The sequence below is a fragment of the Salmo salar genome, chromosome 07, assembly GCF_965601325.2.
Source record: "Salmo salar chromosome 07, fSalSal1, whole genome shotgun sequence".
In the NCBI taxonomy this organism is placed as follows: Eukaryota; Metazoa; Chordata; class Actinopteri; order Salmoniformes; family Salmonidae; genus Salmo; species Salmo salar.
The window spans coordinates 25527154-25552370 of record NC_138297.1 but is presented as its reverse complement, the minus strand read 5'-3'; the positions used below and the strand labels follow the sequence as shown (position 1 = coordinate 25552370).

Here is a 25217-nt window from a genome sequence, read left to right as displayed (position 1 = left end):
CCCAACTCTCAGGCCTTATCCATAGCCCAACTCTCAAGCCCCATCCCCATCCACAGCCCAACTCTCAGGCCCCATCCCCATCCCCACTCAGGCCCATCCACAGCCCAACTCTCAGGCCTCATCCATAGCCCAACTCTCAGGCCTTATCCATAGCCCAACTCTCAGGCCTTATCCATAGCCCAACTCTCAGGCCCCATCCCCATCCACAGCCCAACTCTCAGGCCCCATCCCCATCCCCAGCCCCACTCAGGCCCATCCCCAGCCCCACTCAGGCCCATCCACAGCCCAACTCTCAGGCCCCATCCCCATCCCCAGCCCCACTCAGGCCCCATCCCCATCCCCAGCCCCACTCAGGCCCATCCCCAGCCCAACTCACGCCCAGCCCCATCTCCAGCCCAACTCTCAGGCCCCATCCCCATCCACAGCCCAACTCTCAGGCCCCATCCCCATCCACAGCCCAACTCTCAGGCCCCATCCCCATCCACAGCCCAACTCTCAGGCCCCAGCCCAACTCAGGCCCCATCCACAGCCCAACAGGCCCAACACCCAGGCCCAGCACCCCAACTCCCAGGCCCAACTCCCAGGCCCAGCCCCCACCCCAACACCCAGGCCCAGCCCCCACCCCAACTCCCAGGCTCTCAGGCAGGACGTTTCAGCTTCAGACAGACAGACCCACCACCACAATCACCAGCACTGTACCACAGCCTCTTATCTGCTTTCAATTAGGCCTTTCACTGGATGACTGCCTGCTGCTATTGTTACAGCCATGATGGTACTAGTAGAGTAACAGGAGTTGTAATGACGGAATAACTGATTCTACAATCCTCACTAGACTGGAGAGCTCTCTATACTATACGTGTTGCATTGGGCTGGTGCTCGTCCCAGATTTGTTTGTGCTGTCTTGCCGACTCAACAGGTCTGGGATCAGGCTAGTGTTGAGGTACGTACTAAGGCTATGGGAGAATTTGATGGTCTTTATTCATTGACTATTCACAGACTGTTGTCTCTGTATAAAACCATCAGACCAGTTATTTCTCTTCTCTTTGACTGTGATGTGCCCTTCACACAGAGAATGAATATGATATGGCTGACCCAATTGACTGGGATATTATTGTGTGTGTATGTACGTGTGTGTGTGTGTGTACTGTGCTATTATTGTAGAATGTGGTGTGTGTGTGTGTGTGTGTGTGTGTGTGTGTGTGTGTGTGTGTGTGTGTGTGTGTGTGTGTGTGTGTGTGTGTGTGTGTGTGTGTGTGTGTGTGTGTGTGTGTGTGTGTGTGCTCGCATCTGTGTACTGTGCAATTATTGTTGAGTGTGTGTGTGTGTGTGTGTGTGTGTGTGTGTGTGTGTGTGTGTGTGTGTGTGTGTGTGTGTGTGTGTGTGTGTGTGTGTGTGTGTGTGTGTGTGTGTGTGTGTGTGTGTGTGTGTGTGGAGGTGGTCTGGTCCTGAATACTAATGTCCCAGAGAACAAAGGCTGCCTGCTGGCCTCATTAACCTTCCCAGTGCTACAGTCACAGCCATTGTTTTCACCTTCTAAACATTCCCCCCATTCTCTTCTCAACAGGTTCTGAGCAGAAGGGACGGCTGGGGTTAGAGAAGTAACCTTCAAGGAGCTCTGGAATAGAACAGTGGAATAGAATTGTGAAAACACAAAGTGAGGTGACTTTGTGGAACTTGATATGATGAATTTGACTGTTCTAACGTGCACAACGTAAAGTGCACAACTTTCCCCACAGTGAGGAGGGGAATGGTTCACATTCCGAGACGTGTTGAAAGTGTAAAACTTTTACATTCAGATGCGGTGAGACAAAGTGTGTAAGAGAGAGCCTGGAGATGGAGAGATGGGAAGGATATGTAACTCTGTCATGACAAAAACAATGAGACATCACACGTCTCTCTCTGTGTTCACGAGAGAGAGAGAGAGAGAGAGAGAGAGAGAGAGAGAGAGAGAGAGAGAGAGAGGAGAGGGAGGGAGGGAGGGAGTGGAGCAAAGGGATGAGAGGGAGGTAAAAGAAAAGTAGGACAGGAGGTTTGTCCTCTTTGATACGGTTTGGCACGGCATCTTGTTTTGAGTCGTAGAAGTGTGTGCGCGCGCATGTGTGTGCGTGTGTGTTTGCCTGTGGAGGAGGAACAGCGAGTTCAATCAGATTTTTAATGGCAACGGAAACTAAGAGAATAAACAAAAGTAAGGGAAAAAGTCTCCCTACAACGAAGGATGGCACAGCCAGAATGGGAGATGTCAGATGTGGAGAGAGACAGAGAACATGTCGACCAGCCCTCTGGGGGGAGATGTCATGGACCAGCTGGGAAGATCATTGACCCCCCTCCCACACACACACACACACTACCCCTATGGTGCTACTAACATGTCCTTATACAGTCTGCCATGCAAACCTGTGTGTGTGTAGCCTACTGTACTGTACAGTATGTAGCCATTGTCTTACATCATATCGCGTGTCGATTCCGCCTGCACTGATCTGTCTCGTTTCTCGCAAAGGACAGTGGGATAGATCAAGAGTAGTCCAGCTACAATGGGCTGTCTAACGTTCAAAAATATTACCTAGGCGACATCGTCTGTTGCTGAACCCCATTTCTGTCTCAAAATCTATCTAAGCTAGAACAATAAATCTGTCAATAATGTGGACATGTTTCTGTTGAGCAAGTCTTAGTCCCACCATTTTACATCCAGCTAAGAACATTTGTGTTTTATGGAGCAGTATTTCAGAAGTTTGACAATGGGCACGAAAGCTAGCATGAATTTGTCCAACATTTAGCTTGCTAGCTGAACCAGGCACTGAAACGATGCTAACCAACCAGATACCTACTTAGCTAGTGCTGCACACACAATGTTGAATGCTTCCAACAAAAACTAGCTAGTAAGCTACTGTAGTGCTAGCTGACCCAACGATACAAAGTTACATGGTAGCTATAGTGGAGAAACATGCTGACTTATGGACACATTTCTGATAACAATTCCTCCTAATTCTGGGGCTGCATGTCAACAACTTCAGGGTAATTCAAACAGGCTAAGCAAGCTTTTCATATCAGTAACTGTTAAAGGAAGAGCTAGCTAGCTAACTAACTAACGTTTAGCTATGTCAGTAAACTAGCAGCTACAAAAGTTAGCTAAGCAGCTAATCAAGTCACTGCATTGGCGACCGACATCCTTGCACAGACTTTGTGAAGAATTTCTCAAAATTTCAAACTTTGAAATCACTATCACAACGTTTTTTTAATCATTTTTGCTAGTTATTCTGCTTATTTCATGGAGAGTCATATGAAAACGCAGTGATATAAAACAGTTGCAACTATGTTTTCACTGTTGAATGGCGGAAGCTCTGGAATATTCCAAATGTGAATATGAGTTCTATGTCCTACAAGACAGACAGGTTGAGGGATGAGCGTCGCGTAGGAGTGACACCGTCTGACGTAAAACAGGAGATGAATTGAAATTCCAATTCAGGGATGGAATTTATTACCCGGAAATGTATATTCCTTAACAGGAATTCAACTGAAAATGGAATGGAATTGACCCTAACCCTGGTGTGCAGAAGTACTGGAAAATAATCTGCCTGGTGTATGTATGGCTGTTTGTGAGATATCTGTATATGGCTGTTTGTGAGATATCTGTGTATGGCTGTTTGTGAGACATCTGTGTATGGCTGTTTGTGAGACATCTGTGTATGGCTGTTTGTGAGACATCTGTGTATGGCTGTTTGTGAGACATCTGTGTATGGCTGTTTGTGAGATATCTGTGTACGGCTGTTTGTGAGATATCTGTGTACGGCTGTTTGTGAGATATCTGTGTACAGCTGTTTGTGAGATATCTGTGTACGGCTTTTTGTGCTAGCAGATGACCTGAGCTGCTGAAGGTCTGGACAGTAATCTGCATTTTCTTCTTAAACTCCTCTGCTGAGAAGATAAGGCTGCTCTTGAACTTGTCCTTGTGTTTCTTCAACATGATGTCACTGTCTATCACCACCTGTTGGAACCACACCCACTCCCCATTCAGAGCCTCCAACATCTCATGGACCTGGGGAGAGAGAGAGACAGAGAGAAAGGGGGGGGGGGGGGGGGGGGGGGGGGGTTAAAACAGGGGGTGGGTGGGTGGGTGTGCGTCCGTCCGTCTGTCGCGCTACTCACAGCCTGGTCCACGGTGACCTCGTACTTCTCCAGGATAGCAAACTGTTCATGGATGGGAGGGATCTGACTCTCTATCTTCTGAAGGTCTCCCTGTAGTGTCTCCAGTAGCTTCAGACTCTCACCCAGCTCCACCAGGGACTGAGGGGGCTGGCTCAGCCTGGACACACACATAATAGTTAATTGACCCTTCTCATTCACTAGCAGCACATACAGTACACATCTTCTGGACTCTGAAGACGTCTGCAGATAAAACGTTTAAGACAGGTCACACGTCAAAAGGCCTATAATCTAGCTATATGCTGCACATATGCCTTTCCACCAGACACACATGCTCCCACTTTCAACTTTAAGGCCCATAAACTCTTCATTAACCTTTTATAAAGTGGAACCCACACACTCCTGGCCCCACCCTCCACCACCCACCTTCCCCACCCACCTGAGAGCGTTCTCCTGCAGAAAGACGTGCAGCTCTTTGAGCCTGGTGCTGGCCATGAGGCTGAGCAGCTGGGTGAACTTGCCCTGCCACTCGTTACAGTGCTGCACCAGGCTGAACTTCAGGGGAGCACAGTCCAGCAACACAAACTGAACACTCAACACCGTCTCCTCCTTCTGAACGTTGTTGGCCACCTCCGTGTACCTGGGGGAGGAGAGGGGTGAGGGGAGGAAAGAGAGAAATATTTGTAAGTACACGTAAAGGATAAAGACCGTACTTTGACTTCAATAGGAACCGGTACACTGTTCCTCTGTAGCCTAAAGATTCTACTTTGTTTACTAACATAATTATCTGTATAATACGGTAAACACTAAAATACAATGCTAAATGAATTACCATCAAACAAAAGTCAAGACCACAAAAGGATTAAAGCAACATGGTCTGATTGTTCTATTGACAAGGGCCAATAGGAACCTGCTGAGCCAGACCAGCGTGTAATGTACAAACATGGAGTGTTGACTCTCCAACGATTTACATCGCACTATCCCAGACAAATCCATAAGACAATATCTCACTGTCTCTCGCTAGTCTCCAACATGTTTACCATGCACATCCATATGACAGGCTATAGAGTTGAAGTCGGAAGTTTACATACACTAAGGTTGGAGTCATTAAAACTCGATTTTCAACCACTCCACAAATTTCTTGTTAACAAACGATAGTTTTGGCAAGTCGGTTAGGACATCTACTTTGTGCATGACACAAATAATTTTTCCAACAATTGTTCACAGACAGATTAGTTCACTTATCATTCACTGTATCACAATTCCAGTGGGTCAGAAGTTGACATACACTAAGTTGACTGTGCCTTTAAACAGAAAATTATGTCATATCTTTAGAAGCTTCTGACAGGCTAATTGACAACATTTGAGTCAATTGGAGGTGTACCAGTCGATGTATTTCAAGGCCTACCTTCAAGCTCAGTGCCTCTTTGCTTGAAATCATGGGAAAATCTGAAGAAATCAGCCAAGACCTCAGAAAAAAAATTGTAGACCTCCACAAGTCTGGTTCATCCTTGGGAGTAATTTCAAAATGCCTGAAGGTACCACGTTCATCTGTACAAACAATAGTATGCAAGTATAAACACCATGGGACCATGCAGCCGTCATCCCACTCAGGAAGGAAACAAGTTCTGTTTCCAAGAGATGAATGTACTTTGGTGCGAAAAGTGCAAATCAATCCCAGAACAACAGCAAAGGACCTTGTGAAGATGCTGGAGGAAACAGGTACAAAAGTATCTATATCCACAGTAAAACGAGTCCTATATCGACATAACCTGAAAGGCCGCTCAGCAAGGAAGAAGCCACTGCTCCAAAACCGCCATAAAAAAGCCAGACTACGTTTTGCAACTGCACATGGGGACAAAGATTGTACTTTTTGGAGAAATGTCCTCTGGTTTGATGAAACAAAAATATATATAACCATTTGGCCATAATGACCATCGTTATGTTTGGAGGGAAACGGGGGAGGCTTGCAAGCCGAAGAACACCATCCTAACCGTGAAGCACGGGGTGGCAGAATCATGTTGTGGGGGTGCTTTGTTACAGGACAGACTGGTGCACTTCACAAAATAGATGGCATCATGAGGCAGGACAATTATGTGGATATATTTAAGCAACATCTCAAGACATCAGTCAGGAAGTTAAAGCTTGGTCGCAAATGGGTCTTCCAAATGGACAATGACCCCAAGCATACTTCCAAAGTTGTGGCAAAATAGCTTAAGAACAACAAAGTCAAGGTATTGGAGTGGCCATCACAAAGCCCTGACCTCAATCCTATAGAACATTTGTGGGCAGAACTGAAAAGGCGTGTGCAAGCAAGGAGGCCTACAAACCTGACTCAGTTACACCAGCTCTGTCAGGAGGAATGGGCCAAAATTCACCCAACTTATTGTGGGAAGCTTGTGGAACGCTAACCAAAACGTTTGACCCAAGTTAAACAATTTAAAGGGAATGCTACCAAATACTAATTGAGTGTATGTAAACTTCTGACCCACTGGGAATGTGATGAAAAAAATAAAAGCTGAAATAAATAATTCTCTCAACTATTATTCTGACATTTCACAATCTTAATTATGGCTAGGGGGCAGTATTTTCACGGCCGGATAAAAAACGTACCCGATTTAATCTGATTATTACTCCTGCCCAGAAACTAGAATATGCATATAATTATTAGCTTTGGATAGAAAACACTCCAAAGTTTCTAAAACTGTTTGAATGGTGTCTGTGAGTATAACAGAACTCATTTGGCAGGCCAAAACCTGAGAAAATTCTGTACAGGAAGTACCCTGTCTGACCATTTCTTGGCCTTCTTGATTATCTCTATCCAAAACAGGGGATCTCTGCTGTTACGTGACACTTCCTACGACTCCCATGGGCTCTCAGAAGGCGGCAAAAAGCTGAATCGTGGCTTTGCAGGCCCTGGTTGAAAAACAGTAGCGCATTTGGATAGTGGCCGGTCACAGTACTATGAGACTCAGGCTCGTGGGGGGATCCCATGCTTTTATTTTCTCTCTCTTTGTATGTAAACACGCTTTCCCGGTCGGAATATTATCGCTTTTTTACGAGAAAAATGGCATAAAAATTTATTTTAAACAGCGGTTTACATGCTTCGAAGTACGGTAATGGAATATTTAGAATTTTTTTGTCACGAACTGCGTCGTGCTCGTGACCCTTATTTACCATTCGGATAGTGTCTTGAACGCACGAACAAAACGCCGCTATTTGGATATAACTATGGATTATTTTGAACCAAACCAACATTTGTTATTGAAGTAGCAGTCCTGGGAGTGCATTCTGACGAAGAACACCAAAGGTAATCAAACTTTTCTAATAGTAAATCGGAGTTTGGTCAGGGCTAAACTTAATGGGTGTCAAAATAGCTAGCCGTGATGGCTGGGCTATCTACTCAGAATATTGCAAAATGTGCTTTCACCGAAAAGCTATTTTAAAATCGGACATAGCGAGTGCATAGAGGAGTTCTGTATCTATAATTCTTAAAATAATTGTTATGTTTTTTTGTGAACGTTTATCGTGAGTAATTTAGTAAATTCACCGGAAGTTTGCGGGGGGTATGCTAGTTCTGAACGTCACATGCTAATGTAAAAAGCTGTTTTTTGATATAAATATGAACTTGATTGAACAAAACATGCATGTATTGTATAACATAATGTCCTAGGCGTGTCATCTGATGAAGATCATCAAAGGTTAGTGCTGCATTTAGCTGTGGTTTTGTTTTTTGTGACATTATATGCTAGCTTGAAAAATGGGTGTCTGATTATTTCTGGCTGGGTACTCTGCTGACATAATCTAATGTTTTGCTTTCGCTGTAAAGCCTTTTTGAAATCGGACAGTGTGGTTAGATAAAGGAGAGTCTTGTCTTTAAAATGCTGTAAAATAGTCATATGTTTGAAAAATGGAAGTTTTTGTATTTTTGAGGAATTTGTAATTCGCGCCACGCCTATCATTGGATATTGGAGCAGGTGTTCCGCTAGCGGAACGTCTAGATGTAAGAGGTTAAAATAAAGTGGTGATCCTAACTGACCTAAGACGGAATTTTTACTAGGATTAAACGTCAGGAATTGTAAAAAATTGAGTTTAAATGTATTTGGCTAAGGTGTATGTAAACTTCCAACTTCAACTGTATATGTTAAACAGCGAGGATACAGGGACAGTTGGGTCTGGTTTGGACCCTCTCACTTCTCTATCCATTCTCATGGGAGTAGAACGAACCTGCTCCTAGATTTTTTAAATTTAACTAGGCAAGTCAGCTAAGAACAAATTCTTATTTACAATGACTGACTAGGAACAGTGGGTTAACTGCCTTGTCCAGGGGCAGAACGACAGATTTTTACCTTGTCAGCTCGGGAATTCAATCTAGCAACCTTTCGGTTACTGGCCCAACGCTCTAACCACTAGGCTATCTGCCGCCCCGATGCTGGCACCATCGAGAGCATCCTGACTGGTTGCATCACTGACTAGTATGGCAACCTCCGACCACAAGGCACTACAGAGTGTAGTGCGTATGGCCCAGTACATCACTGGGGCCAAGCTTCCTGCCATCCAGGACCCCTATACCAGGCGGTGTCAGAGGAAGGCCCTAAAAATTGTCAGACTCCAGCCACTCTAGTCAGACTGTTCTCTCTGCTACCGCACGACAAGCGGTACCGGAGTGCCAAGTCTAGGTCCAAAAGGCTTCTTAACAGCTTCTACCCCCAAGCCATAAGACTCCTGAAAAGCTAATCAAAGGGCTACCCAGACCCCTCTTGTAAATATTACCTCAATTACCTCGACTAACGGTGATTCTGTACCGGTATCCCCTGTATATAGTCTCGATATTGTTATTTTACTTGTGCTGTTGAATTATTTGTAACTTTTATTTTCTATTTTTTATTTAACACTTCTTAAAGCAGTGTTTGTTAAGGGCTTGTAAGTAAGCATTTCAGGTTGTATTCGGCGCATGTGACAAATACAATTTGAATTGATTTGATTTGATATAAACACACCCGCGGGAAGTAGGGGTGCTTACCACCAGGGATACCATCTTACCCCTGGTGGTAAGATGGTAAAACTGCAAGAATTTGTGCTGCATTTGTGTTGTTGCAATAAAAAACGATTCAACTATTTATCCGTTGCATTATTGATATAAATGATAATGCGATTGGAGTAGGGGAGAGAGAAAAGCATGGGCCCCATTCTGCACGGTGAGCTCTCAGCTCTGTTTTGTAAGCAGTGCTCTCATGATATGTTCTGATCTATTCAGTTGTGGGGGGTTGGAGTCACACGCGCTCTGTTGTATGATAGACAGTTGAGTTAGTCTCTCTCCCCCTCTCTCTTCCTCTTCTCTCCCTCTTGTGGTGGATATCAAGTGATCTGGAGCAGCACTCACAATAGTCTTCCACCTCTATTCTAAACTTGGCATAAAGGGAATGGGAACAATATGAAATTAGGAACAAGGCATTCTCTCGCCCTCGCAGGCCTGCTCCTGCCCATGTCAAACACGTAAGTGTACAAGCCCACTAGTCTGGCAAGCAACACAGTGTAGGGCACAGCCCAACAAGTGCCGCATTCCACCAACTGGTGCTGGATCGAGCCGATCGCTTTTCTCTGCGATGGAGCTCATAGCTGTTCATTTGTGCTCAGTTTTAATAGGCTCAATCTTAGTTACAACACCGCTCTCGTTATATCTCTCTCTCTCTCTCTCTCTCTCTCTCTCTCTCTCTCTCTCTCTCTCTCTCTCTCTCTCTCTCTCTCTCTCTCTCTCTCTCCTCTCTCTCTCTCTCTCTCTCTCTCTCTCTCTCTCTCTCTCTCTCTCACACACACCCCCATTGCCATTATGCAGTACAAAGAAATGTGCGCTCTGTTCACAATGGTCTATTCCTAGGCGGCGGGTGTGTTTATGAGTTTCAAGATGAGGGAAGCTTACAATTGATCCTGCCATTTCTACCGAGCTGCGTGCCAGTTTCGTGGAATAGTTTCATTTCAATAATAACGTTTTTGTTTCTCAAAATCATTGTCACGTGGTTAATAATACAAATGGGAATTGAAATGATAAAAATCTAAAAGTTAAAATTCAACTAATGGAAGAGCACCAGCCTCTGTCATACGGACACGTTGATACACCACGATCCATTGGTGGTTAAAGAAATGAACGCATGGAACTAAGAGATAGCCTTTTGGCCAATGTAGCAGTAGGCCTATTACTTCCATTGTCAACTAAGTACAAATACATAAAGCTGACAAATAAAAACTGAAAATGCAGGTTCTTTCAATCGCATTCATCTCTCTACTCCGCCTGTCTGCCTCCCTTTCTATCTGTCAGGACTTGAGCTATCGCTAGTGAAGTGCAACATTGTATCAACTAGCCTATTCTGGGCTACTAGCCTATTCCAGGCGGTCAGAGTTTCCCGGGCCAGTGAGCTTGAGACAGACTCAGCTGTTTTTGCACAGACGCAGCTGTTTTTGCGCAATAGGAAATGTGTTCAGGTATTTTATGACGTTTCCACTGGCTACATGGGATCCTCAGAGCATTACATATAGATCTTTCACACCGAGGCCTGGTGATTATCGAGGGGCAGTGCTAGAAAAGATTTTTCAAATATGGCGAGGAACTATTATCATTCACAATGGATTTAATAAAAAAAACGGACTTTATTGACTTACTGTGTGAGGTAAAGAAGAAACAACTGAGAACCTCAGCTTAGTGGTGGTGAGTTCAGACAAACAGAAATCAGACATCCCCAAACGGGCACTTTCTACCATTTGCACAGAGCAGGCCAGTTGGCCTACTTCTAAGCGTGCTCCGGGCGCCGTCAGCTCCGTCAACATTTAGAGGACAGAGAAACCAGACACATGACCACATGAAGCTCTCCAAACAAAATACAATGGAAGAAATGACGAAACTAATTGTATGAAATAAACCCAAACTTGTTTCTCACATGTGTAGCAACGTGACTGTAGGCCTAATTAATCCATGCATTAACATAAATGTATGTAACCAAATGATGAGGATTAACAGTAAATGTACTACTGGTGACATACACTGAGTGTACAAAACATTAAGAACACCTTCCTAATATTGAGTCGCACCCCTTTTGCCCTCAGAACGGTTTCAATTCGTTGAGATATGGACTCTACAAGGTGTTGAAAGCATTCAACAGGGATGCTGTCCCATGTTGACTCTAATGCTTCCCACAGCTGTGTCAAGTTGGCTGGATGTCCTTTGGGTGGTGGACCATTCTTGATACACACAGGAAACGGTCAAGCATGAAAACCCCAGCAGCGTTGCAATTCTTGACACAAACCGGTGCGCCTGGCACCTACTACCACACCCCGTTCAAAGGCACTTAGATCTTTTGTCTTGCCCATTCACCCTCTGAATGACACACACATACACAATCCATGTCTCAATTGTCTCAAGGCTTAAAAATCCTTCTTTAACCTGTCTCCTCCCCTTTGTCAACACCAGTGGTTCCCAAACCTTTACGGCCTGCAACCCCATTTTGATATCCGAAAATTCTCGCGACCACAATCATGTAAAAAAAAAAATGATGTAAATAAACAGCCAATGTTTACTTTTTTAATTGGGGCTATGGCAGTCAATTTCAAAACATTCTAACAGTATTTCTGATTGTATTCTCAACTCACCATCATATACATTTAATGTGGGGCTATTATAGTCAATTGCAAATGAGTCTGAAATCATTTCTCTTATCTCACCACCACTAATGAGATGGTTGATGCATGTCGCGTCGGAGCTTCTCAAAGTCAGGGGGCGTGGTCGACAGTGTGCACCTCATCTCTCCTGTCACCTCCAACCTGGATCGATATTTATTTGAATGCAGACGAGAGCACTGAATCAGCGTACCATGTGTTTTAATGCTCGGAGGGACCAAAACTCTTCCATAATGACACGTGAATGCGCTGTCTGCAGCATTCAGTCACATGACAGCTCCATCAGCTGTTCGGTTTCACTTACCGGCATGTCAACTGAGCCTGTATCACATTCAAATGGATTTCGCTGATTCGGTCACTCATCTGTATCATTTTTTTGTATTTACCCTGCATGCTTGAGTTCGGTTCGTTCAGTTTCCCAAATGTCTGTTACATAGGCACGGAGACAGTTTTTTACACAACAGTTCTTCTCCCAATTAAAAACATATTTCCAACACTCCCCCTCAATAACCACCAAGCCTTGTTGTGAAATAGAACATCGTCCTGCTCTGATCCCATGCCTCCACATAGTTTTGCGAACAGGCGGGCGTGATGTAGTTAACAATCAAAGTTACCTGCCGCGCATCTCCGAGTTCTGCGCTCAGCTTTTTTGCCCACCAGTTGCTCTCGGTGTATCCATTCTAGCTCAGTGGGTGTATCATAAAATGAGTCCATATGGCAGAGGGAGATACATTCATAACTAGAGTACAGAGGCCTGCCCGCCGTCCCATGATAGATGGAGCCCCATCTGTGCAAAAGCCCACCATTTGATCCCATGGAATCTGTTTTTCGCAAATACAGCCACGCAGCACACTGAACATCCCCTATGCCGTTTCAGGCTCGGGAATCGTGAGACAGAACAATATGTCCTGGTGAATAGCATCCCCCGACATGTACAGAGAACAAAAGTCAATGCACGGGCATCTCGGCCCTCACAGCTAACGTCCATTTGGAGGGCATAAGGTGAGGAATTCGAGTGGTTCAGTCAGTGTCCTCTTGATTGTTAGCTACAGCATCAATTCTTAGTTTCACAGTGTTATCTGTTAAAGGTATCGATGTGAGTTTCTGTGCCTCTGCCTCCCCACACATTGTTTTTCACCATATCAGTTGTGGCCGGTAATATCAAAGTCACTGCAATAGCGTGTGGTTTCATAACGTAGCAGGCTTAGCCATTCACTGTGGGAATGACTCAAGTGCAACGGTCAGGTGCGGCCTGGGTCAAGGCGCCACCTCTAGTTTGGGAACCGCTGATCTACACTGATTGAAGTGGATTTAACAAGTGACATCAATAAGGGATCACAGCTTTCACCTGGATTCCCCTGGTCTATGTCAAGGTATTCCTAATGTTTCGAACACTCAGGATATGTAATGGGGAATTCATCCAAAATAAGCAATCAAAGGTCAAACAATTAACACAATAAAAAACTATGAATGCACAAGAATTGGTGGGAGACAGCTAAGCACATTCTGGGGAACTGAGCGCATTCTGGAGAGAGAAGATCCAATGTCTTGGCCACCCACCCCTCCCCTCTCCTCGCCTTCCCTTCTTCTTGTCTCAACATTTCAAATGATACTCAAGACACATTATCTTCACACATATTATAGATGCATTGCTTTTCACTGACATCACACTAGGCAGGTAGCCTAGTGGTTAGAGTGTTGGGCCAGTAACTGAAAGGTAGCTGGATCAAATCCCTGAGCTGACAAAGTAAAAATCTGTTGTTCCACCACTGAGTAAGGCAGTTAACCCCCTGGGTGCTGTGGATGTTTCAGGTTGATTAAATGCGGTAGATACGTTTCAGTTGAATTACTTCAGTTGTCCAGCTGACTATGTATCCCCAGCTAGGCCTATTGCCAAGCAAGCAGCCCAAATTACAGGCTGCTAGGCATATAGGCCAACAGATTTGTGATTTGAAAGAAGCCAATGATCCTCTATTGCTGAGAATGGTTTTATTTATTTCTGTATAGATAAGAGTAATTATATCATTTTGGTAAATTGATTTTAATTTACTTTAGCCTGCAGTGACTACTATTACTGAATCTTGTCCTATGCTTAGGCTACTGATCACATTAGGTATTGTATCAAAACATCTTCCCGCGGCTATGTATCTTAGGTCCGTTCTGTAGCTTAAGCTGATCCTAGATCTGTGACTTCTAACCTTCCAACCCTGTTGAGGTAGATGACCTGTTCGCCAGATCTGTTCTTATTTTAGCCAACACCACCGTAACTCATTCCAGTGAACAACAGAGCTCGCTAAAGCTAAAGAAAACACCGATCTGGCAACACCCCCCCCCCCCCCCCACAGCTGTTAGAGGGTCAAACCTGGCGATGTCGGCGTCGAACGAGGACACGGGGGGGTTGAGACGCTGGTATCTCCTGATGAAGGGGTCCTTGTTGATCTCCCAGATCTCTCTGTGTTTGTCCCAGGTCTTCAGGTAAGCCTGCAGGTGGCCTGCGTTGGCCGTCATTCCTGCTGCTACCGCTGCCTGAATCTTACCGATCTCCTCATCTTGTTCTGGGGTTAGAGAAGGAGAGAAAGGGGAATTACCATATAAAATAGGCCAAAGCAAATTATATTTCTAGGATCAGTTATTATTGAATTGTCCTTATCCTGCTCTGGGGAGGGAGAGAAAGAGAGAGAGAGAGAGAGAGACAGAGAGGATTCCATATGGAGTAAGTAGAAGCCCCGAACTGATACAGATATTTTTGTATTCGGTCGATCCTCTCTGGCCAAATAGATTTTTATCTCAATGAGACATGCCTGGATAAATCAATGACGACGGTTATGGTTGTAACTTGGAATATGTTGACCTGATCCGAGATCTGTGGATAGGGGCACCTTCTACCACAAGCTCACCATATGGTAGATACATACAGTAACTGTACACTCGACTACATAGTGCATGCTTCCACACATTCGTAGTTAAATACAGTGAGTTGACACACCTTTGACACATTGTAACAGGCACTTACACGTGTTAGAAAAGGCTTTTCATGAGTGAACATGTTTAACAGCCCGGCGCGTGTCACTAGGGATCAACTACACTATGCTGATTGGGTTTCAGGAGCTAACAGCAGTAGCTGTAAGAGCATTCCCCCTCGATAGAGACAAACACACACACACACACACACACACACACACACACACACACACACACACACACACACACACACACACACACACACACACACACACACACACACACACACACACACACACACACACACACACAGAGCTATGGAGAGGGGCTACCTCTGACCTGCTCCAGTCCACCATCTCCTGACTGTTTGATTAAAGCCAAAGCCTAGATACTCCCTGTGGACGACCAGCTGTCAATCAAACCCGGAGACAGCTGACGGGAGAGCTGCTTAAAATGGACAGATGAGGATAGGATGAAGAGAATGGTAGGAGGGGAATGGGGTTAGAATGGAGGGAGAGAATAAGGTCAGGGTGAAGGAGCAGTGGATGAAGAGGAGGAGGTATGGTAACAAGAGCGTGGCGTGAAGAGGAGTGAGGATAAATGGACGGGGGGGGGTGAAGTGAGGGGTGAGGAGTAAAAGTGGGATGGAGTGCAAATGAAGAGTAGGAGAGAAAAGAGGATATGGTGAAGAGAAGGAGTGAGAAATGAAAGACGGACGGGGTGAGGTGAGGAGAGTGGAGGAGAGGTGAGGGGTCAGAAGTGAAAATAAAGAGAACTGAACATAAGGATGGGTCGAGGAGGAGGAGGCGTGGAACAGCGAGAGGGGTCTCTAACCTCTGTCTGCGTGTGAGGTCTGTTACCTATGATGCAGCGTACAGGTTTCCTCTGTGAGCGTCTGCGTGTGAGGAGGTCCGGGAGGCGTTTGAACACAGAGATGGTGCCGATCAGCTGACAACTGATGTTGTTCACGATCTGAGCCAGTTTCTGTAGAGTGGGGGAGAACTCCACCTGTTGGACACACACACACACACACACACACACACACACACACACACACACACACACACACACACACACACACACACACACACACACACACACACACACACACACACACACACACACACACACACACACACACACACACACACACCAATAATTTTTGCCTCTAGGCTTAAAGACCCAACGAGCTCTCCTGCTATCATTTTCCCCAAAACTCTACATTCCTTTTTTATAAAATATGACTTTAATCTTTTTTATTTGTAATAACATAAATTAATCCTCCTGTATAAAGAATACCAAAAGGTTCATGCTTTCTGAACCACACCCTCCTAGCCTATCAACGATGCAGATATTGTACATACACAAAGCATAAATCATTTGTCACGGCTGATTTATAAAGTGTGGAGAGAGAGGAGTGCGAGAAGGAGAGGGAGAGAGAGAGGGAGAGAGAGAGAGGGAGAGAGAGAGGGAGAGAGAGGGAGAGAGAGAGAGAAAGAGAGAGAGGGAGAGAGAAAGAGAGAGAAAGAGGGAGAGAGAGAAAGAGGGAGAGAGTGCGAGAGAGAGAAAGAGGGAGAGAGAGAGGGAGAAAGAGGGAGAGTAAAAGAGGGAGAGAGGGAGGGAGAGAGAGAAAAAGAGAGAGGGAGAGAGAAAAAGAGGGAGAGAGAGAGAGAGAGGGAGAGAGAGGGAGAAAGAGGGAGAGAGAAAGAGGGAGAGAGAGAGAGGGAGAAAGAGGGAGAGAGAGAGGGAGAGAGTGCGAGAGAGAGAGAAAGAGGGAGAGAGAGAGGGAGAAAGCGCGAGAGAGAGAGAAAGAGGGAGAGAGAGAGGGAGAAAGAGGGAGAGTAAAAGAGGGAGAGAGGGAGGGAGAGAGAAAAAGAGAGAAAGAGGGAGAGAGCAAGGGAGACTCTTGGTGTTCTGTTTTGATTTATAATGCTATCTTAATACGTAAAATAACTTGCGCTGCGTAGAGCTCTGCGTCTGTTAGACAAGGACAAAGGATGTTCTCTTCCATTGTATTCTAAATAGGGCCGAGTTGACGACCTGTCTGGCTGTGTCTCTCACTGTGACTCAGACCTTGGAAATGCTACAAAATCACATGGCATCCTACACTGAGAATGGATAACATTGTTCGCCTTCAAACCGAGGTTAGTACGAGTAGGAGTAATATTGCTAGAATCCCTGGTAAGTGTGTACGTGAACAAAATATATGTCTCGAGAACTGCTTGGAAGTCTATTACAATCTGCAATGCATATACATGAGTGTTAAAAACTGTGTGTGTGTGTGTATGTGATTGAGTGATTGAGTGTGTGTGGGCAATGCATGTTTCTCTGTTTGTGTGCGCGCGTGTGACCTGTGTGTCCCTTTACCTGTGAGGTGGCCCCAGGGGCCTCCTGGCGTAGTACCACCTGCACCCTGAAGAGGGGGTTGGGGGAAGTCTTGCTGTCTCCGTTGATGGCCTTGGACAGCTCCTGTAAGGACCACTTGATGTTGAGACGTAGTGCCTCCTCCACCATGCTGTCCATCTTCTCCGTGTACACAACCCAGTGCTGCTGGACCTGGGACACACACACACACACACACACACACACACACACACACACACACACACACACACACCTACTATTATCTGTCCATCATACATTCACTCAACCACTTAATGTCATCTATTCATAATTTGTTCCACAGGTGAAGTTCTAAATGAAGTGATTTTCTAGATGAACAGTTTTCATTTTCTATAATGAAATTACCCCATAATTGTATCTTGCTAGCCACTATTTGTGAGTACAAATTAGCACAAAAAGTAGGGAAGCAAAAACTAGCAAGGAATAGGTACCCTCCCACACGCACACGCACACGCACACACACACACACACACACAATCCGCCCGACTATGTGATAAAATCTGACCCTAACCCACTAATATAGAAAATGCGCTGTAGGCTACAGTCAGAGACGGCAGAATGATTTCCTGACAGGGGGTGCAGGATTTTTTGGGGCCTGATTTAGAAGCTTCTGTTTATAATTTCAGAAATGTTGGCAGGCTATTTGTTAGTCAACTTGTCTATAATTGGATACACGCAGCTTCTCTTCTGGCATTAGCCTATATGTTGCCCTAGAAGACTAAACAAGCCCTTGTTCATCAGAATAATGTCATAAATCGACAGCGGTCATTTTTTCTTTGTCAAAATGAAATAACTCAACAAAACTGGAAATATTTCCTGTGCAAAGTGTCCAAAAGCATCAGTCTGACCTGTAGGGAAATAGAAACCTGTGAAAACGACCCAACATGTTTCAGTTAAGATTTCAGTTCGGCTTGGATGCATATTTTATTGCGGTTGAAATACGATCAGCTTTAATGATGCTGATAGCACCTCTACAGACTGTATCTAACTATGCATTCGAATTCTCTCAAGATGCTGAAAGAAATCAATCATATTTCTCCACTCCTGTTCCCGAGTCAAAATGTAGTCTATATTTGGTGTGTCATTATACTGCGAGAAATGCTTAGTTCTGCAGGAGTTCATATTTAGGCTATGTGAGAGGTTATAGACCTACAGTCAGTGTCCTGATTTCAGTTTCCATTTAACCCATCTGAACAGTAGGCTGCAGTTCCCTTGACGTGCCGTAGGCCTATTTGAAGTCCTCGTCTTGTGACTGGCGAATTTGTATGGCGCCGCACAACATCACACATAACATAGCCGGGCACTGCCATCGTCCTAGTTTACCACTTCACCAAATCTTTCCCAAACATCTTCAACTCTCCATTTCACAGCTTTTCTCTTACTGAATTAAACTCCGACATTGTCCTTTTTGCCTCAGTGGATCGACGTGAACTTTTTCTGCCCGTTTCCAAAAACGTTTGATAATTGGCTGTAGGCTATTTGGCGTCCGTACAGTCAGGCCCTAAAGCTTAGGCTTATGCACGAATGCCAGATAACCTAAAATCATGAAAGAAAAACCTCAATGTAGCCTATAGATATAAATTGCACATGAACGATACATTTATAAAAAATTTTAAGGTATTGTTTTCTCTTTAGTCAACCCGCCCTTCACCCACACAATATTTAATGACCCTAAGCCCACCCGTCCCGCAGATATAACCGATTCAACCCGCGCATCACTACACCACACACCTCTGGTCCGTCTGTGCGGAAGGTCTCGTAGACCCGGGACATGATGGCTACGATGTCCTGGTGTGCTGAGTGGAGCCGCTGGAGCTGGGCTTGCTGGTGGGCCTGCTGGTCCCCCTCAAACTCCAGGTCCCTGTACACTGTCTTCCCATCCACACGCACAAGCAGCAGCTCACTGATCAGACCACACTGACGGGAGATGGCCAGGTTGGCTGCCTTGTACTCATCCACGATGAGCTGGATCTGATAGGGAGGGGAGAGGAGGTTAGGTGTGTGATGGTTAATTTGGAGGAGAGGAGAGGAGAGGAGAGGAGAGGAGAGGAGAGGAGAGGAGAGGAGAGGAGAGGAGAGGAGAGGAGAGGAGAGGAGAGGAGAGGAGATAAAGAGGAATAGAACCAACTGGGGAAAGATGGATGAATACAGAACCCATGGTACTTTCCCAGCAGTGTCCCTTTCCATCCCCCGCTTCACTTCTAGGATCGAAGCAGGCGAGCTTTATTACATAGGAATCACGCTCCACCATTTCCACCAACACTAACTCTTCTGGTTTGAATTACCAGAGACAGGTCTTATCATGACAGCATCAGGCTGTGGCCAAACAGAATAGAACATACATCCAGCAGTTTCCTTTTCAATTTGTGGAAGAGAGAAGAGGAGGGGAGCTGCGGAGATGACTGGCTCTCTCATATTGCCTCGGCAGCCGGACCTAATTCAGACGGAGAGCAAATCCGTCTCTCACTCAGAACTCCAGATCCTAGCGCCGATCTCCGGATTTTACGGCTTTCATGGGGATAAGGCCTGCCGCGCAGAATAATCCTCTGAGAGAGAGAGAGAGAGAGAGAGAGAGAGAGAGAGAGAGAGAGAGAGAGAGAGAGGGGAGCGGGGTGGAGGGAGGGAGGATAATAGGGATGGGGGGGCTGTTCTGAGTCAGTTCAGAGCTCTCTTCCTCTCGCTCACTCTCCCTCTCACACCCTCTCTCCCCATCTACCTACCTACAACACGGAAGACAGCGCTCACTGAGTTTTTGACTTTGGGCTCGACAGATCTTGACATTGGCTCGACGCAAACCTGATCTTAAACCCCTTGAGAGAGAGGGGAGACAGGGGAGAGGGGCGTGTTGCGGTGGCATGAATCCTTGCCAATGAGTGTTAGTGTTCATTACGCATGCTGCTGCTGCTCAACCTGTCTTGAACACTGAGCCCCCATACTGTCTCTCTGGAAGCCAAGGCACTCATTATTATACTGTAGCACTGTAGCATCGTACCGTAGCTTAGCATCGTAGCATCCAATACAATGTTGGCAAGGCATTCATTATCATTCATTATCAAGCATCGTAGTGTAACTTAGCATCCAATACAATGCAACTCCATAACGTTGGCAAAGCATTCATTATACTACAGCTAGTATTTCAGCATTACACCCCGAACCTAGCCTGGTCCCAGGTCTGTTTGTGCTGTCTTGACAACTCCTATGGGCATTGCTGTTGGCAAGACAGCACAAACTGATCTGAAACCAGGCTATTCACTGCAACTCTCCTGTGTCCTGTATCGCTTACTATACAATTACCCATGAATCAAACAACCATCCCCCTGTTTTATAATGCAGCCTTATATGGCATTGGAATGGAATAAAAATGAAACGCAGGAGGGTTATGTGTATTTATACTCTATCACCCCTCTCCACCTTCCCGTCTATCCCTCCTCACTCCTTCTTTTCCCTCTGGAGATCATTTGATCCCGGTGGTTGAGGAGAATAGAAGCCCTCTGAGTCTATTACGCGCATACACACGCACACACGCACGCACGCACGCACGCACACGCACACACACAAAAGCACATACAGTCCATCACACACAGCCCTCTGTGCATTGGATCCAACAGTAATGCCTCATAACACTCCATGCATCATGGCTTAAATTGAACTGCGGCCAGCCTGGCTGGGTGTTTTTGTGTCAGTGTCTGCTGTTTTCTGCTAGCGGCTGAATTCTGCTGAATTTGTTTCCCAGATTCAGATGTTTATTGGTCTAGAAAATGCTGACCGCAGAAGGAAGACAACGGGATACAGTCTGTGCTCTGTGTGTGTGTGTGTGCGTGTGTGCGTGTGATGAAGGTGGTTTGTAAAAGCAGGGAGCCAAATGAACCCACATCCTGTTGCTGTACTGTATCTACATGGGTTACGGCTTCACATCTAAACCCTGGGCCCTGGAGCACAGCACAGTAGTGTACTTCTAACCCACTGGCTACCAACCCTGGTCCGAGAGAGCATCAGAGTACGCAGGTTTTTGTTCCCGCCAAACATGCTAAAACTTGATTCAACTGGCCTATAAAAGCTTATAATGGATCAAAAGGGCTAGAGAAAGCCGACAGCAAAACGTCTCTATCCATCTCAAGGTTGGTGACCAATACTTTACACCCTTTCTCTGATCTATCAGTCGGTGTGTGTTTTATCATGGTGTGTCCTGACCTTGCTGGCGTGCAGCCTGCAGTCTTTGATGAAGAAGCTGGACGCTCCTTTAGAGGACCAGAGCAGCTTGGAGAGACCTGGCTGGATCTTCTTGTCCAGGAAACGGATTCGCTCCCGGAACAAACCCAGCTCTTCAGCAGACAGTGACGCGATGATCCTGACACACACACACACACACACACACACACATAAATACAGTATAGACACACGCAGGACACACACACGGACCAAACATTAGTGTTTATATAAACATGATAATATTGGTGGTCTTTTCTTCAATTCATTTCCTGCACTGTATTGTTTAACAGAAATAGTCTGGGTCACTAAATACTGTATTACAGTAGGATGTCCAATCAAAAAAGCATATTTTGACCAATGGGTAAAATAATGTTAACTGTGTAGATACTGGTCGGAAATCTGGAAAAAAGCTATTACGCTGGATGCTGTGTCAGCTAGGCTGGATGCTGTGTCAACTAGGCTGGATGCTGTGTCAGCTAGGCTGGATTCTGTGTCAACTAGGCTGGATGCTGTGTCAACTAGGCTGGATGCTGTGTCAACTAGGCTGGATGCTGTGTCAGCTAGGCTGGATGCTGTGTCAACTAGGCTGGATTCTGTGTCAACTAGGCTGGATGCTGTGTCAGCTAGGCTGGATGCTGTGTCAACTAGGCTGGATGCTGTGTCAACTAGGCTGGATGCTGTGTCAACTAGGCTGGATGCTGTGTCAGCTAGGCTGGATGCTGTGTCAACTAGGCTGGATTCTGTGTCAACTAGGCTGGATTCTGTGTCAGCTAGGCTGGATGCTGTGTCAGCTAGGCTGGATGCTGTGTCAGCTAGGCTGGATGCTGTGTCAACTAGGCTGGATTCTGTGTCAGCTAGGCTGGATGCTGTGTCAACTAGACTGGATGCTGTGTCAACTAGGCTGGATGCTGTGTCAGCTAGGCTGGATGCTGTGTCTACTAGGCTGGATTCTGTGTCAGCTAGGCTGGATGCTGTGTCAACTAGACTGGATGCTGTGTCAACTAGGCTGGATGCTGTGTCAACTAGGCTGGATGCTGTGTCAGCTAGGCTGGATTCTGTGTCAGCTAGGCTGGATGCTGTGTCAACTAGGCTGGATGCTGTGTCAATTAGACTGGATGCTGTGTCAACTAGACTGGATGCTGTGTCAGCTAGGCTGGATGCTGTGTCAGCTAGGCTGGATGCTGTGTCAATTAGACTGGATGCTGTGTCAGCTAGGCTGGATGCTGTGTCAATTAGACTGGATGCTGTGTCAATTAGACTGGATGCTGTGTCAGCTAGGCTGGATTCTGTGTCAGCTAGGTTGGATGCTGTGTCAACTAGGCTGGATGCTGTGTCAGCTAGGCTGGATGCTGTGTCAGCTAGGCTGGATGCTGTGTCAATTAGACTGGATGCTGTGTCAATTAGACTGGATGCTGTGTCAGCTAGGCTGGATTCTGTGTCAGCTAGGTTGGATGCTGTGTCAACTAGGCTGGATGCTGTGTCAACTAGGCTGGATGCTGTGTCAGCTAGGCTGGATGCTGTGTCAATTAGACTGGATGCTGTGTCAGCTAGGTTGGATGCTGTGTCAACTAGACTGGATGCTGTGTCAACTAGACTGGATGCTGTGAGAGAGTTAAGGCTACTTGACAGGCTCACCATTGAAACTGTCATCTTTCTTCTGGAATCCGGAAGGACATAAAACCATATAGAAGTAAGACTGATATCGATTTTGAGACATGACATGTAGTATTTTCATATTTTAGTATACGCTTTTCATATTAATGTGAAATTCCTGTTCTTTTTCGAAGACTTCTCACAAAAACAAGCGTAGCTCTGTGAAATGTCAACGGGGCACGGAGCGTACCACAAGCTGTTGATTTTCAAAGCCTTTTACATTTCACTCAGTTCATTTGGCTTTTTGCGACCAGCAGAAACAACTTTGCAAATGACCACAATGTATAAAATCCTCATAAGTCGCTGCGAGAAAGCGCACCGCTGTCGACTGAGCTCGGTGTTCATTAGCAGAAGTATTAGATGACGAAATCCAACTTTTTAGATATAATGTTAATGATATGATAGTGAAAGACCCCACTGAACGATCCAGAATGTGAACAATCATATTTGTCTTAGTGAAATGTATTTTATAACATAATGAAGTGAAATTTCATCACCAAAGCTTGTTTGGGCAGAGTGGATGGACACCCTAATTACAGGGACATAGATAAACACTAACACACAGTTTGTTGATGCAGTATGCACACACTTGACCTACGGCTAGGACTCTTCTCACAGTAAGTTGTGAGCATTATGCTATGCATGGCCTGCCACGTGCTAATTCACATCCACTCTGAGTGTGCTTCAATCTGAAGTGTTTCGCAGTGTGTGTGTGTGTGTGTGTTCAGTTTCAAGCAGTGTTGGGTGTGCTGAACTTTGCAGGGTCCCAGGCACTGTGTATACAGAGGCTTAAAGTCCAAATTGCCTCGTACTGAGCAAGGATGTGAGAGACTTAGGTACAGCGTGTGTGTGCGCTCGCGCGTGTGTGCGTGTGTGCGTTCGTACGCGTCTGCGTACATCTGTGTGTGTGCGTGCCTGCGTGTGTGTGTGTCTGTACCGGTTGTAGTCTCGTACCACCAGCAGGACACTCTCCCTCATGCTGCGGAGCTCCTCTCTCCTCTGGTAGACGTCAGAGACGTAGTGGGGGATCTCGAACAGCAGACGCTCCCAGTAGTGGACCTCATTGAACATCTGCAGCATGTTCCTACACACAACCAAGGACAGGGAGTGTTCACATGACTGAGGTCTGATACAGAAGGTGTTTGTGTCGAGGGGAGCGAGAGTCCCCGGCGTGCGTCTTTATGTCAGTAGGGCGTGTGAGCCTGAGAATATCCACGTGTGCTGTGACGCGTCCTCTAACCGCCTGTCTGCGTTTGCGAAAACTCTCCTAAAACTCTCCTCCATCTTCCGAGTGTGTGTGTGTGCGTGTGTGTGTCCTCCGGTATGAACCCACTTGTCGAAGTTGATGTCCAGCATGCCCTGTTTCTCCTTGCAGCGCACCATGAGTGGCTGGTCCAGCCTCTTGAGACTCTGTCGGTCCAGAGACTGACTCCACTCAGAGAAGACCCTCCGGACCAACTCATCCAGGGTCTGGACCAGCTGGCTGTACGCCAGACACACCTCCTCTCCACTGCCGATGTGGGGCATGAAGTGGGCACACTGTACCACCTACGGCAGGGGAGAGGTTCAAACCACACACACGGTAATTCAACAAGAGTTTTAAAAAAGGAGCAACGGGACATACAGACGAGCTAAGAAAGGCAGATAGCAACTTGTATCAAAACCGACCTTAGATGGACAGGAAGGGTCTCCAACGTTAACAGGATGCTGTTGCTAAGGAATAGTGCTTCTGTTGTATATTCTGTATCCTTGCACACTCACTACCACTTACTTGACGGAGAAATGTTTGATAAAAAGTACTTATTAAATTCCTATGTGTGTAGAATGAATGTTCTCCTTTGTTCTATGGTGCCTAATGTATCCAGAAAGATGCATTTCAACAGAGAGCCGTTCCTTCCAGCCATATGCTCTGTGTAAGCAAAGAGACCAGGCAGACACGGCTGTGTTTAAAACACACAGATGCCAAGGCCATGTCTGCGCCCCTATCCATCTGATCGAGGATCAGTTTGGCCATTCAGATAATGAATGAGATTACATGGACAGTCTGGGAGGACCTGATCATAGATCGGTAGGACTCCTACTCTGAGATGCTTTATGAATCTGTGCCCTGGACTTAATGGACTGGCCCCCTGCCATGATAGGCCTTTGGATGGGCAGCCAGGCCTGCTCCAACCCCTAACTAG

The 25217-nt window shown here is 45.9% G+C and overlaps 1 protein-coding gene across 1 annotated transcript in view; it reads right to left on the bottom strand.

Annotated features, from left to right (window-relative positions):
• Positions 1-25217, bottom strand: part of dnah2 (dynein, axonemal, heavy chain 2) — a 207176-nt gene that overhangs the window by 135599 nt on the left and 46360 nt on the right. Inside the window, exons 14-23 of the mRNA XM_014206991.3 lie at positions 24368-24582; positions 23972-24118; positions 21364-21520; positions 18904-19143; positions 17137-17325; positions 15630-15777; positions 14171-14363; positions 4580-4780; positions 4144-4300; positions 3859-4033 (exon numbers count right to left, since the gene is read on the bottom strand). Of these exons, the coding sequence (XP_014062466.3) occupies positions 3859-4033; positions 4144-4300; positions 4580-4780; positions 14171-14363; positions 15630-15777; positions 17137-17325; positions 18904-19143; positions 21364-21520; positions 23972-24118; positions 24368-24582 (1822 nt within the window). The remainder of the gene's footprint in view (positions 1-3858; positions 4034-4143; positions 4301-4579; positions 4781-14170; positions 14364-15629; positions 15778-17136; positions 17326-18903; positions 19144-21363; positions 21521-23971; positions 24119-24367; positions 24583-25217) is intronic.